Source organism: Halichoeres trimaculatus, unplaced genomic scaffold (assembly GCF_033239565.1).
Source record: "Halichoeres trimaculatus isolate MK-OKI-2021-1 unplaced genomic scaffold, fHalTri1.1 fHalTri1_scaffold_13, whole genome shotgun sequence".
NCBI classification, from domain to species: domain Eukaryota; kingdom Metazoa; phylum Chordata; class Actinopteri; order Labriformes; family Labridae; genus Halichoeres; species Halichoeres trimaculatus.
In genome coordinates this window covers 34,002,008-34,016,919 of record NW_027437191.1, presented here as the reverse complement: position 1 = coordinate 34,016,919, position 14,912 = coordinate 34,002,008, and the positions used below count along the sequence as shown (strand labels likewise).

The following is a 14,912-nucleotide window of genomic DNA, read 5'->3' as shown; positions in this document are numbered from 1 at the left end:
AGGAAAAAAAAATTAACACCAAAATGGAACAAAAGAACAGCAAAACAAAAAGTAAATGAAATGAAATAAAAAAAAAATCCCAAGCCCCATAAACAAAACTAAACAAAACAAAATACAATGAAAAAAAACAAACCATAAACAAAAAAAAAAAAAAAAAAAAAGAAAAGAAAAGAAAAATAGCAAATGAAACAACAAAACAAAAGAACAGCAATACAAAAAACAAATGAAAAAAAAACACATTTACAAAACAAAACAAAACAAAATGAAAAAAAAACATAAACAAAAAAATGAAACTGAAAAAACCAAACCATATTAACAAAACAAAACAAAATGAAAAAACAAACCATAAACAAAAAACAAAACAAAATGAAAAAAAAAAAGAAAAAACAAAACAAAAAAAGAACAGCAAAACAAAAAAACCCAAATGAAATGAAAAAAAACAAACGAAACAAAACGAAAAAACAAAACAAAACAACAACAACAAAAAATGAAATACTTCATAATTTGCATTTTTTAATAGATAGTTTCCCTGAAAACTCAAATAAAAAAAACACATCGCTACTTTGTATTGTATATTTATCTTTCACTGCAAAATGAATGACTTTGTTTAGATGTTTTTTACATTCTCAAAATAAAAATTAAAGCTCCTACAAGGGACTTTGTTTATGTTGATTAAGTGCCCCCTGTGTTCTTATGCAAAAATAAAAAACGCTCATTACATTCCTTTTCACAGCCAAATTTGGCACACATTACTGTGGAATATATAAAAAAAGTCTGTTTAGCCTCACTTTGTTCACTGTGATTGACACCCCCCCCCAGCAGTTTAGACATCAGAAATAAAGATAAAGAAAGAATTCATCTTGATTCATTTTTTCTCAGAATTTCTCTTCAGATCAGGAGAATAGGTTATAAAAGAAGAAGCTGACTCCTCCTTCTGCTGTCTCGAACCTTGTAGATGGGATGAATGACCGGGAAGCTGCGCAGCGTCGCCACAGTGTAGACCTCTGACAGGAAGTGAGTCTTCATGAGGTGATGGACCGCCTGGTGATCCAGTCCATCTGCGTTTTTTAAGAAGATCTTAGCGAGCAGCCAGTCGGTCTCCAGGTCACTGGGCAGGAAGACGGGGTTTAGCTCAGACGGCTCCTGATGAAGCTGAAACACGGACAGAAACACACCGTCTCTGATCGAACTGACGTAAAAAAGATGAAGTCAGAGGTGTCCTGGACAGATACCTGTATGGACAGATACCTGTATGGACAGATACCTGTATGGACAGATACCTGTATGGTCAGATACCTGTATGGACAGATACCTGTATGGACAGATACCTGTATGGACAGATACCTGTATGGCGATCGGCATCAGTTTGTCCTCAGGGTTGAGGTAGAACAAACAGAGTCCTGCTGTAATGTGCAGAGCTTCATCGTCGTAGACTCGGCCTGGGATCCCGTCCATGATCTTCTGGTCATAGAGGAAGATTTTTCCTTTCTGCATCAGGGAGAAAATAAAAGTCTGTCAGAAAAAAGCAGAAGGAAAATGACAGAAAAGACTTAAAACATGTTTGTACCTTTATTTCCTTCTGCAGAGAGCTGCCCTCCTCTAGAAACGGCTTCACCATCTCGTCTGTGACGGCAAAGTTTGGAGGAAGCTCGGAGCAGCGCTTGATCACGTTGGGGTTGACGCCGTTTAGGAACTGGTATCCAAAAAAGTCGTCTTCCTTCCAGTGCTCTGCGACGTACTCTGAAAGAGCAGCAAACAAACATATGACATATCTAACAGGAAGTGATTTTATTTCACGGTAATGCATGGTCAGTCAAGGGAAAACAAGAGTATCAGCTTGTTTCTTCGTCCAAAACAGGGATGAAGTTTAGACATTTCTCTGAAAATGGCAGAATCTACGTGTTTCAGTCATTTTACCTGTGTTGTTTGGGTTTTTGTAATTTGTACAGTCACCACAAGGGGCACTCGAGGTAAACGGGCAGTTAAATGCCACAAAGGGGCATAGGTGAAGACGTGGACTCGGGAAGGGCGCACAGTTTTTAACGGCTAACCATAGACACCACTGTTAACATTGTCACACGTCAATAAATCAATCAACTGTTTTTATAAAGCACCTTTCATAATAATAAAATGTTGTTCAAAGTTCTTCATGGTGATTGAAAAACTGAAATTACTGTGAAGCACTTTGATAGTTGGTCAAGTCACGTGGCAACATAACCCCCAAACTAATTACCTAAATTACAACAGTTGGATGGATGTTTAACGACTCCCATAACTTCAGCCTGAAAACAACTTTACATTAAATCCACAAAGTAAAAAGTTGATTAAGAATATTAGCACTTCCACACTATAAATATCAAAACACTTGTTTATGAAAGTGTGTTTAAGGAAAGACCTGGACTTATTATTGACGTCTATGGTAAATGTTCCTTTAACTGAACACCTCTCTGATGGTGTGTTTGCTCTGTTAGTTTTTCTTTCAGGCAGTGTTTATCATTTCACCAAATCACCTGTTCAAACTGTTTCAGCAAATCAGTCTTTGAACTTGTGCTGGGTGTAGATTGTTTATTGAAGCTTCTTAAAGGGGAATTTATTTATCAGGGTGTCCTATGTTTGAGTGTAGCATATGTGTGTACGATGTCTGTAGGTTTCTGTACATGTTTGTGTAGCTATGAGGGTAATTATGATGGGTTTAATTTGTAGGTGTGGTTCATGTTTGCTCAGTGATATAACTGAACCTCTATGAAATGTTTGATGCCGCCTGGGTGAGATCCTGGACGACTTTGATAATAATAATAATAATTAAAGCTGCAAGCAGCGTTAGACGGGTCCTCGGGCTCCTGCCGGTTTTCCCTCCAATGTGTCCAACAAAATGAGACGAACATTTCAGTGTTCGTTTCATTTCTCTACGACATTCCTAGCCCCAGTTAGGGCTGTTTTGCTGTGTGTAGGCTTGAAGTGAGCCTAATGGCTCTGAGAGAATATTATTGGATGTCAGGGAGTCAGTTGATACCATGGCAACGTATCCTCTGCTGTGCTGAATGACATCACCAGCTGCATGCTTGGAGTTCTAATTAGCGTGACAAGAGTGTGACTAGAGTCTGGAGGGAGAGTTTATCAGCCATCTTAAGTAAAGAAATCCTCATTGAGTCCACAATTTTACCCCAATCTGTGTCAAAAATATCATATTTGATAGTAGAGCTTGTGAGGAATCCATTTTTGGCATTTTTTAAGCTGTAGGAGTTATACTTTTTTCACTAGAAGGCGAAATGCCTCACTAAAAACCGGTGGAAAAGTGCTAGAAATTGATTTTTTATTTTAGAGAAATGGCCGAACTACTTGTCCTGTAGGCCACAATGTTGGCTTAATCTGTGTAAAGATATCATATGGTTGTAGGGAATTTTGTCAGGAATCCAACCATGTAATTTTTAAAGCTCTATGAGTTTTAGTTTTTTGTCTAGAGGCCCAAATGCGGCACTAGAAGAATGTGTGTTTTGACCTGAAATCTGTTCTCATCATCTGCTAACATGGAGAAATCCTGAATTGGCCCAAAAGCGGTCGGCGACTTTGAGGGCTCGCCATTCGAAAACCGAGCCCGAAAAAACAAATTCCTGGACAACTTTTGTAGATCAGGGTCTGGTCTGTCATGTGATGGTATTTTCAGGCATGTACCATTTTTGGTTTCAGAGGAGATCATATTTGCAGCAAGGGGAATTTTTTTTTTTTTTTTTCGGAGGCAAATAGCCGGCTTCCTGTTGGAGATAGGTCCAGGGTAGCAGCATATGATTTTTGCGTCTCGATGACACGAACGTTTTGGTGTTGGTTTCATCTCTCTACGACATTCCTAGCCCGAGCTAGGGCCCTTAGCGTGCACATAGGTGGCGCTATTGAGCTTATTATGGGATGTAGGGGGTCATGTTTGGTATTAAACGAAAATTTTTCACGATTCTGGGGTGCTTGCCAATTTTGGTGAGTTTTTGAGCATGTTAAGGGGGTCTAATTAGCGTTCAAAGCGCGGACGGAATAATAATGAAGAATAAAGAAACACAGCAGGAACAATAGTGTCCTCCGCCTTCGGCCTTCGGCGGAGGACACCTTCTAGCCCTGCTAGAAGGTGCCCTCTGCTCAGGCCGAGGACCCTAATAATAATAATAATAATAATAATAATAATAATAATAATAATAATAATAATAATACATTTTATTTAAAAGCACCTTTCTGGACAGTCAAGTTTGCTGAGTTAAAAAGGAGACAGTCACAAACATACACACAAAATGTGTCTGAATAATTCTGTAAGAGCCATGTGTTACTTTTTTTTTTTACAGTTGTTTTTATTTTGTACCTGGCCACTAGAGGTCATAGCAGCATCATGGGATGCAAGCTGAGGTGGCCGCAGGTGTTAAACTTTTGGGTTCATTAACACGAAGGTGTCTGAGGCCATATCCACACGTAGCTGGGTATTTTCAAAAACGAATATCCCCCACTCGTTCGTTTTTAAAAATACTCCGTAAAAATACGCAGCGGGTAAATCAGCCAGTGAGTGCAGCTCGAGGCACGCCAAACCCATAAAGGGCAGTGATTTCTAGACGTGAAACCCATGTCAGCCAACCAGAAGGAGCCCCCTTCATTCACAGTGGCGTGGCGTGGAGATTTTTTTTGAGGAAGCCAAGTGAGACAAAGCCTGTTATCTGTATTTTTTTTAAGGGAGTGGGGTACATAAAAGGCTTTGTTGCAGTTTGTATCGCTATTTCATGTAACGGACCTGTTAGAGCGCCCAGAGAGAGCTCGTTTTACTTACTTTGAACACCGACACACGCCCTTCAGCTCTCCCACCCTCACTCACTCATTCACACACGTTCATCGTCCTCTTGACTTAGCTTAAACATCGTATTAATTAATTCAACCGCCCACTTAAACACACAACCTGCCGCTTCATGCTCACTGCTAATGTGCTAACCTCCCTGATTTCATTCAGTGGCTCGATGATGACGATACTGTGATTTGATTGGTTTGAGGCCAGAGACGGGGTGGCTTCCCTTGGCACAGTCTTGGTCAATCACAGATGAGCAGTGTCATGACCACGGCCTCATCTGATTGGTTAATCATTCTTGTTTTTTTTCACCAAGGGACGCCAATTCTGCTTGGCTTCCTTGCGGACAACAGCGTGCAGTATCGTATTTTCACCACGCATTCGCCACAGAACATTTAGGAGGGCGCTGTTTTACACATTGTAAAATGCTCAATAACTAGAGGAGAGAAATAAGGAAGAGATGACGGTGACAAAACACAGAAGAAGTATCGAAACTGTTTAAAGGAGTATTTTCATTAAATCACAGCTACAGTCTAAAAAAAGAGAGGAAGCATGGCTTCCCTTGGCCTCCGGGAGAAAACGCCACTGTTCATTCAGCTGTAACGTTTAAGAACTGAAAACTCAATTTACTGGCGTCCACACGAAACCATTAAACCGGAGTTTTCCAAATTTTTCACTTTGGCCGGGGTTTTTAGAAAACATTGTTTTCGGTGACGTAAAACTGCGGTTTTGTGTGGACGACAGGCGTAAGCATATAAAAATACAAGCGTTTTCCTAAATACCCGGCTATGTGTGGACATATCCTGAAAGCGTAGGAGCCACACAGTTTTGGACTAAGCTCGGGTTTTCTTTATATCATTTTTTGTATCTAACTTGCTAAATGCTGCAAAGTCCTGTACTCATGGTGGATTAAGATAAGATAAGACTCCTTATCTTGTCTTGATGTTGGGTTTCTGCTAATAAAATTTTATTAACATTTACGGGTCTAGACCTGTAAATGTTTTTGTAAAGTGTCTTGAAATAACATTTGTTATGATTTGGCGCTGTACAAATAAAGATTGATTGATTGATTGATTGATTGATTGATTGATTGATTGATTGTATCTCATGTCTAAAGCTTATTGGAAGCAGACAAGAAATTTAAAGTTTTTTTTATCTGATGTTACATATGGCTTTCTGTTTGTTTTTTAATCGAACTCCACATGTCAAACTTTCGCATACTTTCAGACTGCAGAGGGATGTTGATGACCTGACACATACATTGTCCTATTTAGGGGAATGGTAATCTGGATTAGGCAATCTTGAAAACTGTGTAACCGGATTAGAGTGATCCAATCAAATGTCGCTTTGAAAAACTGGAATAAAACTGAGACGGATTACCTGATCCTGGATAGCAGAAATGGGATTTCCAAATCCGGATTATTTTGATCCAGATTCAGTTCTTCTTTGAACAACCAGCCCAGTCTATGATTAAACATACCAATAAGGCAGGTCCCTAAAAAAATCCCAAAATTAAAGTGTGGTATACTATACAGACCTGCTCTGTTTATGACTATCATTATGGCTTCATGGTTACAGCATGAAGTGGGTCATAGTTACAGAGTGGGTTAAACCAATCAGCTCCACGGTTAAGCTTTTAGACAAGTCCACCCAGGATGTGGATCCCTTTTCAGACTCGTGTGGCAGTTACAGTTGACTGGGGGTCATTTACTTTGGTCAGTTAGGATCAACTGGCAAGAAAGGACATCACATAACCCCTTACAAGCTTGGTCTGAAGTTAGCCCCAGTTGTTTTCATGTCCCATAAACCCCCTCTTTGTCTGCCCACTATTACTATGCCTAAGAATACAAAACGGACCCATTTCTCTTTAAGTTATCAAACCTCAGGATTTAAAAACAGTTTCCTCAGGTCGATCTGTTAACACCTGATCGGCCTTTCAGATAACTTATCAGAGATCCAGAAAAACCTGTTTAACAGCTGTTATTTACTTCTCTGAGGTTGGCTGACAAACAGGACGTATCTCTGCTGTGATGTTTGGTCCAGATTCTAGGATGTTTGTGAGGAGTAAAGCTGCCAAACAGGAAACATACCTGACATTGTTGTGCTTTTAAACCAGAAGATCCGTTTCATGTCGTCGATGCTTTCCCATTTCTCAGCTGATCCCAGCAGCCCCTTGATCTTGAGTTCAAGGCCCCTGCAGAGACGACAAGATAAAACGAGAGAAGTTGCATTTCCTCGCCGCAAATGTTTAATAACTTCTATGTGAGACAAAGGATAAAAAAACGAAACGTAGGGTCCAAATTTCCTGAAGCTATGGGGCAACCGTGAGGGCTATCAGAAAAATGATAACATCGTGAAAATCTGATAAACACGATGATGTGTTTTACAAGTTTTTAGAGCCAAAAATGAGCACAGGGCAGCGAGATAGAGATGTAGTCACAAATAGAGCTGAGGTGACGAGGTACATCAAAATTAACATTGCAGCAGGTTGAGGGAAAATGTGGTTTTCTCTTAACATTTGGTCATTTTTTGAGCAAAACAACACATTTTTTTGTCAGAAAAAGCTGAATAAATCAAAAAGTTAAAGGGTTAGAGATAAGAAAAGTCATAGAAAACATCTCCAGAAGAAGCTGAATAGTTTAAAATTTGAAGAGTAAAAATTGGACAAAATTTGAAGAAGTAGTAACGAACCAAAAAAAGTGCTGAGTCAGCATTTCAACATAAAAATACATTTTACTGTAGAAGAGCCTCTGTAGAGTCTGTGCTCCAGTTCGTTAAAGACTCACGTTATCTTCTGTGTGTCGGCGACTTCATCGGATTTGGACTCGGAGAAGCGGACCTCGGCTGGGAGCTCGGATGGAGCGTTGAAGTGATTGATGTGGGACAGACCTTCAGCCAGAACTTTCCATCTATAAACAAAGCAAAGGTTTAAAGCTGAAGGAAACACACACAGGTTAGCCGTGAGATCATATCTGCAGCACGTAACACCGACTGGTAGAAGCTCTTTTTGGACTTCAGCTCCTTTTTCCAGTGCTCGATCAGCAGGGGGTGCTCTTCCTCAAAAACCTTGGCAGCTGGAGAGAAACAAAGAGGAACAGTTTGCATGAAGTGTGGAAATGAGCAGGACGAGTCTGTGAAAGGATCCGGGAGCTAGACGCAGACCTTTCCCTCCTCTCAGCTCCACCAGCTCCCCTCTGGAGATCCACCTGTAGCAGGGGAAGAGGAGAGCGCCCCCCTCTGGAGTCGTCACCACCACTTTGGAGCAGAACCACTCGTCTTCAGGGAGGATGAAAAACGGGTCTTTCTCCACCTTGATGAGCAGGAGCGTCCCCAGAGAGGAGCTGGTTTTCAGGGTGTAGGTTCCTACCTGTGGAGGGAAGAAACAGGTAAATTATGATGTGACGAAACCAGTAATAGCTGACATGTTTCAGTTATAGACGGTAATTTGTGCAAGCTGGAACTAAACAGGACACGCCTGTGAAGGTATAGCTGTCATGTCAGGCTTAATGTGCCTGAAACTCAAACAGGAAGTGAAGGAGACAGCTGCAATTAGACGTGCAAGTACAAACAGAGCAGGGGTGAGTGAATGTGAGGGTTATGTGTACATTTAATACAAAGCATAGCTCAATGATTTCAACATTTTTTAGAGTTAAATGTATCAAAAACAAAGGAGTTTGACTTTGACTTTTCTGTTGGTTTCAGCTCTCTGTTAAAAACAGAAACCGTCTCATAGTATTGTTATTATCTGTTTTAAAATACTTGGTGTAAAGCAGGGAGGCTTAAACTCACTGTATAACCAGCAGACAAGGAGGCCATGTCCACACGTGGCTGGGTGTTGGGGAAATCAAGCATATTTTTAAACATTTAGGCCTCACACCAAACCGTAGTTTTACGCCACTAAGAGTTAGGTGTTTTTTTTTCGGGGAGGTTCATTCTGATTGGCTGGCATATCTCCTACAGTTCTCCAGTTTCATTTAGCAGACGCTTTTGTCCAAAGTGACGTACAACACCAGCAAGAATTTAGACAAAAGGAAAACCTAGTTAGTGCGACCAAGTGCTGCGAGTTATTTGGCTGCAGGTGCTGCCGTTAAGTGCAACACAAACCACAATTAATTGCAGAAACAGAATACTTCAACCTTTAACAATATTCAGTAATTAGTGCTGAAAATTCACTGAGAGCTGAGTCTGAGACCTTCTGACTCCTTCTCCCCCTGAGGACAAAGAGGAGAAGACTCAGGCTGTATTCAGAGCAGAAAAGTCCTTTGGTCCACTTGTTTGGTCCGGACCAAAAGCAGACTTTATTTTTTTCGTTTGGTGCGGTTCATATTCAGATTGTACTTTTATCAAGTGGACTATATTCTGTAAACACATCCAGGTGTGTGAGGATCAGTGCTCTCATTGGACAGCACTGACAAAGGGCGGCACACAGAGTACAGACCTGGAAATGGAGGTAAACATGTGTGTTTGTGCTCTTATTAGAGCTGCTAAATCATTTTCAGTTTCAAGAGCAGCTCCTTCAAAGCAGCTTAACAACACCGTTTACAATTTAGGAACAGGAAGACCAATGATCGCAGCAAGGAGGCGCTATGCTCTGCGTGTCCTGACCCACAACATGCTAGCTACAGCGTGGCTAAACAGAAGACGGAGGATCAGGTATGAACCAAAGACGGTTAGGTTACGGTGGCTCTATAGGCCCAAAAGGAGCATGTATCCTGTAGTTAGTTCAGATGGACCTTGGTTTGTAGTCAGACCTGCACCGGAGAACCACGAACCACACCAGAGTTCATTTGGAAGCGGACCGAGACCACCTCAAAAAGTGGGTCTGGGTCCGGTTGTTTGGTCCACACCAGGGTTCGTTTGTGTCTATTCACACCTGCATGAAAAGTCTGCACCAGCGTGGGAAACGAACCCTGGTCTGTTTAAAGTGGACCAAACGGTCCAGGTCTGAATACGCCCTTAAAGTAGAAAGGGACTCTGTGGATAGTATAGAGTTAGGTAATTCATTCACCATTTGGGAACAACAGAGGAGAAGAGTCTGGCTAGTGATTTGGAGCCGCGCTGGGCTGGGAGCACTGGGCGCCTTTAACAAGCAGACATTTGACTTACTTTCTTGTACGAGCTGCTCCACACAAATTGCCCAATGAGGGATTAAAAACTTGTCTGAATCTGAATTAGGAGTAGTGCACATATGGGGTAGAAAATTGAATAATAAAAAAATGTACAGTGAGAAGTCTGACTTTTTTTCCATTTGCATTTTTACCTGTTTCTAATACATGTCGCATTTTTAAACTTGAATAACTCTACATAAAGTGAGTCAAAAGTGTCAGAAGAAAGCAAACAAAGTTTGTCTTACAGATGACACATATGAGGTAGAAAATTGGAAAATTCCAGAGTGAGAAGTCGGACTTTTTGGTAATTTTACTTTTACATTTTGACTAGAGGTGGCGATACTGATGCAGATACATTGTATATTAAATAATATTTAAACTTGATGTTTCATCAAACTGTGGATCTTAAGGTGTTTTTGTGATTATTTCTTTTGATTATGTTGTAAAACATAGGACAATTTGGGCAAAGTTTAAAGGTGACTACAAATTACTTTAGTGTCATTTGTTTTCAGAAACAAATACAACACACACAAAAGTTCCCCCCAAACATTTTGTGTAGAATTCTTTCAGAAAAAGTGCAAAAAAAAAATATCACTTTAAGGTAAAATTAAACCAAAATCTTTTTTTGATGTATAGATTTGAAGACTATAATACAAAACAATCAAATAAATAAAAAGGTTCACCTGTTATTGCACTCATGTTTTTTTAAATAGTTAAGTATAAAGAACAATCACACCAAAACAAATGTTACCAAAACATTTCACACAAACTTCATTTTTGGAGTCTTCTAGCTTGTTTTCCTGGCGTAATGCATTTTAAAAAAGTCTCCAAAGATACCTTCAAACATGCTTATGCAGTTTCAGAAGCACAAAACTTTACATAATGGGATTTACAAAAAAGTGAAACGTTATCAAGTGTTTTTGTCTTGTTTTAAGTAAAAATTGTCTTGTCATACTCGATAAGTGCAGAAAATACTTTTCAGTCATTTAAAGACAACTTTGCATTTTCACTTGTGACAAAAAAGAACAATTGCCAATGTGGTAACTTGTATTTAACTCACCTTTCCTGTTATAAAGTCGATCCCAAAGTTGTCCAGGTGGCTCCTTTCACTCTGCCCCTCAGTCCCAAACAAGGTGACGTAAACATTATCGAACGTTCCTGCGTGTTTCAGGTCCCCCGTGGTCACCTCCAGCTTATACTCAGGCATGGCTGCTCTGTGGAGACGGTCGTGAGAAACAGGAGAAGGTGAGTCCTCCGTGTGCTCGTCTTCAGGTTTCTCTGACTCCTCTGCCTCCTGTCATACCTCCCCCGACCTGAGCTGTGAGAGACCACCTCCAGAGTCTTTGTTAACGTATGAGGTGGTGTAAGCTATGCTGTATTTCTGGTTCTGGTTTCCAGCGTAAAGCAGGGTAAAAGGCAGAGTTAAGGATCTGTAGCTTACTTCATGTCTGCATTTACAAAACTTAACTGCTCATTTTACAGAGCGTCTGTGAACCACAGGAGGGCCGTACCCTCAAACCTGGACATACATGAGCTGGCTCGTGCCCTTTGACCCCTGTGATCTGTGTACATCCACTCACCAAACAAACCTTATTTTCCAAAGTAGGATACTCTGACAGATTATTAATCCTAACCACAAACGTAAACATCAAACATGACTGCATGTCTGTTTAAATAATCAGACTGTGACATTTGCGTTATAAGTGAATCAAGAGTCACAGAGAAACTTCAAACCTCCTCAGGAGGAATTCTTCAGCACCGCCTGCTCCGACTTGTTCGTTTTTCAGGAAATAAAATGATGCTTCAGACTCCCGGGAAGAAGATGTACCAACATGAACATGAAGCTCAGATTTCAAAATACTGCTTTGGTGCTTCTGTAAGTGTGTCTTTGCTTATTTCTGAGCTTTGGTAGATTACTTTTCAACATTTTTGAATTATTAGTCCTCTTAAAAAAATTCTATACTGATGTTTCACTGCCCTCAAAAACACATTACTCTCTTTTATAATCTACATCAAATCGAAACTGTCTTAAACTAACTTTGAGAAGCTGTTTTCATTTGGCTCCAGATTCTGTTTATAACAGTAAAAGTCATCAATCATACTTTAAAGAAGATCAAATCAGGTCGATAATGCTTAATGTTGGCATGGAAGGAAGACTTTTGGATAAATTTCCTCTTAGCTCATACACATTTCTACACTGCAAAAAACTGAAATCTTACCAAGTGTTTTTGTCTTGTTTTAGGTAAAAAATGTCTTATTACACACAATATGAGCCACATTTAGCTCAGAAAATGTCTTGTTTTAAGTTTTTTAAAAACAAAATGAATTGCTTGTAACAACTAAAAAAAGGGTCTGCCAAAGAGAACATAAAAATTTGCTCAAAAATTTGCTTAGAACTAGAATAATGTCTTAATACAAGAAACTTTTCTCTTGTTCCACTTGTTTACTGACCCTACTTTCAAAAACCTAAAGCTATGGTGTACGATTTGGAAGCTTTGTACATCTTAATAACACCGATTATAGGGCTGTAATGGTCCTATGGTCCAAGCTACACAACATTAAGACCAAAAAAAACGAAAAAAATCCATTTAGTATATCTGCTGCAAAGCTGCATACTAGTTGACCAATCCCCTGTCTCCCACCTCGTCCTTCCCCACTACCCCTCTCACGTCAGCTAGCTGCTCAGCTACCGAAGCGTCATGGAGCCAGAGAAGACCGAAACCAGGAAGCTGTTACTGTTACCCTCCACAGGGAAGAAAACGAAAAAAGTCTCAAGGAAAAGGCTGAAGCAAGAAGAATTATGAGCGATACAGGCGCCAACAGAGACTGAATATTGGAGAAATGTACGAGCGGTGGAAAAAGCTGCAGAGGGATTTGGGACTGAAGACTGACGCAGAGACAGCTGAGTTTCTGTTGAACAGGTAATGACTTTGTTTACCACAGTGGGAGATATCAGCTGAATAACTCTGGTTAGTCTGAGCCTGTACTGGCTAATGACTGAACGCTGCTGGTCAGAACCGGTCGGCTCTGTCAATAGATGTTAGCATAAGTTAGCCATACATCTTTAGCATTGTAAACTGAGCTGGTGAAGACACACAGAGAAAGGTAAAGCCTCGCCCACAGTCGGCTCTGCTCTGATCGGCTGGCAGACCATAGCTTTAAATAAAAACTATCATTTCGGGGCACGGATTACCTAGTGGTCTAGGTGGCGCTCCATGTAGTTCATCCTCGCATGGACGGCCTGGGTTCGAATCCAGTCTGTGGCCTCTTTCCTGCATGTTACTCCCCACTCTAGCCCTGTTTCCTCCTCAATCCACTGTCCTCTCCTCTCTGTATAAAGACGTAAAACAACTTTGATTTAAAATAATAATAATAATGCTACATCCTACTGTATATGTACTCATCACTTAAATTTAAAGGGGAATGTGGAAAAAAAAAACTTACCTTGCTGCATTACAAAGAATTTTTGTCCCAATCCAATCTACATATTCAATACAAACATATACCTTATTAAAAGTCACATCTTCACGGCAGTGTACACGAGACTCCAGGCCACAGGGTGGCGCTGCAGTCCAATGGGTTCTCCTCACAGCGAATATAATGTAAAGTTATTGGGATAGTAGGATTCCTGTGCAGTCATCACCATTTTGCCCCTTCGATAGCTCAGTTGGTAGAGCGGAGGACTGTAGAGTACTACCAAAGATATCCTTAGGTCGCTGGTTCAAATCCGGCTCGAAGGAGGTGGCTTTTGTTGTAGAGAGTACAACCTAAAATGTACAAACAAGGCATCAGTTAAGCTAATTGAGCACTATTGGCAGCTCATAATAAAAAGTAATAGTTAGCTGCCGAGGTAGTACATTTTTATCTTTGTTCTGTCAAGTAGTTTTTCCTTTTTAGTAGCATTTTTTGTCAGTTACTCTTCACATTTTTTTTAATCAGAGGAAACCTGTCAGTGTGAATGGAAAGGCCTCATGAGTCCTTAAAAAAGAGGAAAGAGGGAAAAGAAAAGAAAGGAGCTAGTTGGCAAAATCTTCCTCAATTAAACTCCTGCACACTGTCTCACTGACAAAAAGAAAAAAAGGGAATATTTTGGTGCAACATTGCCATTGGCTGTATTTTTCCCCTCTTTCTTTCTGACTACACAAGTTTGAATACCATGTTGGGCCACCCCAGTCAAAAAGATAAAGGTACGCCCCTGGTACTTCTCACCAAATTCAAACAGATTTTGGTTATTAAACAACCTAAAGTTATTACACAGAATTATCACCACAAAGGCACGGTGCAACATGGGGAAGGTAATTTACAGGCTAAACGTGCTGTCATATTAGCATCCATGCTACAGTAACGCAGGTGCCGTCCTAGCCATGACAGTCTGGGCTCATTTATTTAAAAATTTATGTCTACACCAACACTAGCCCCTTCGATAGCTCAGTTGGTAGAGCGGAGGACTGTAGAGTACTACCAAAGATATCCTTAGGTCGCTGGTTCAAATCCGGCTCGAAGGAGGTATTTTTTGTGCTTAATTATTTTTTTTTGCCGCTAGCTAAGCCACTAGCGGGCTACCTGTGACACTCATTAGTAAACATGGCCCCCGTTTCTACCAAAATCTACCTGAAATATATCAACGAACCTGTTTATTTAGTGTTTTGGGAGGCAATCGGGTATATTTCTTCATCAATGTTCATAACATAAGAGTTTAACGCCGTTTGTTGAGTACCTCAATGCTAAAATGTAGCATGCTAAAACGATTCATCCTGACAGGTAACATAATTTGGCATTACACCCCCCAGACCACCACTCTCTTCGCTGATTCTGCGGCCAATTAAGATTGAAAAGTGGGTTTTGTGATTTCAAATACTTACTTTAACTTTCAAATCGGATTAATGACGGTACTCCAACAATACAGGTCCCTAAAAATTCAATTTTACGCATTTCTAAACTAATTTTAAGGTCTGTTTAGTCGCGCTCGTTCAATCCGCCATCACACACTCATG

At 40.3% G+C, this 14,912-nt stretch overlaps 1 protein-coding gene and 2 non-coding genes across 5 annotated transcripts in view; 2 read left to right on the top strand and 1 right to left on the bottom strand.

Moving 5' to 3' along the window:
• The window catches only part of LOC141801740 (hydroperoxide isomerase ALOXE3-like), a 16,862-nt gene extending 1,950 nt beyond the window's left edge, over positions 1-14,912 (bottom strand). The window contains exons 1-11 of one of the 3 annotated variants that reach the window (XM_074684965.1): positions 14,781-14,912; positions 13,363-13,685; positions 13,112-13,248; positions 10,979-11,132; positions 7,973-8,177; positions 7,803-7,884; positions 7,597-7,719; positions 6,901-7,004; positions 1,568-1,740; positions 1,345-1,488; positions 949-1,152 (exon numbers count right to left, since the gene is read on the bottom strand). In XM_074684965.1, the coding sequence (XP_074541066.1) occupies positions 949-1,152; positions 1,345-1,488; positions 1,568-1,740; positions 6,901-7,004; positions 7,597-7,719; positions 7,803-7,884; positions 7,973-8,177; positions 10,979-11,125 (1,182 nt within the window). In that variant the 5' untranslated portion in view covers positions 11,126-11,132; positions 13,112-13,248; positions 13,363-13,685; positions 14,781-14,912. The remainder of the gene's footprint in view (positions 1-948; positions 1,153-1,344; positions 1,489-1,567; positions 1,741-6,900; positions 7,005-7,596; positions 7,720-7,802; positions 7,885-7,972; positions 8,178-10,978; positions 11,133-13,111; positions 13,249-13,362; positions 13,686-14,780) is intronic. The other 2 variants (XM_074684966.1, XM_074684967.1) reach the window with 2 other exon arrangements.
• Positions 13,571-13,658, top strand: trnay-gua (transfer RNA tyrosine (anticodon GUA)). The gene is given in 2 exon segments: positions 13,571-13,607; positions 13,623-13,658. It is a non-coding gene; the product is annotated as a tRNA-Tyr (tRNA).
• Positions 14,336-14,423, top strand: trnay-gua (transfer RNA tyrosine (anticodon GUA)). The gene is given in 2 exon segments: positions 14,336-14,372; positions 14,388-14,423. It is a non-coding gene; the product is annotated as a tRNA-Tyr (tRNA).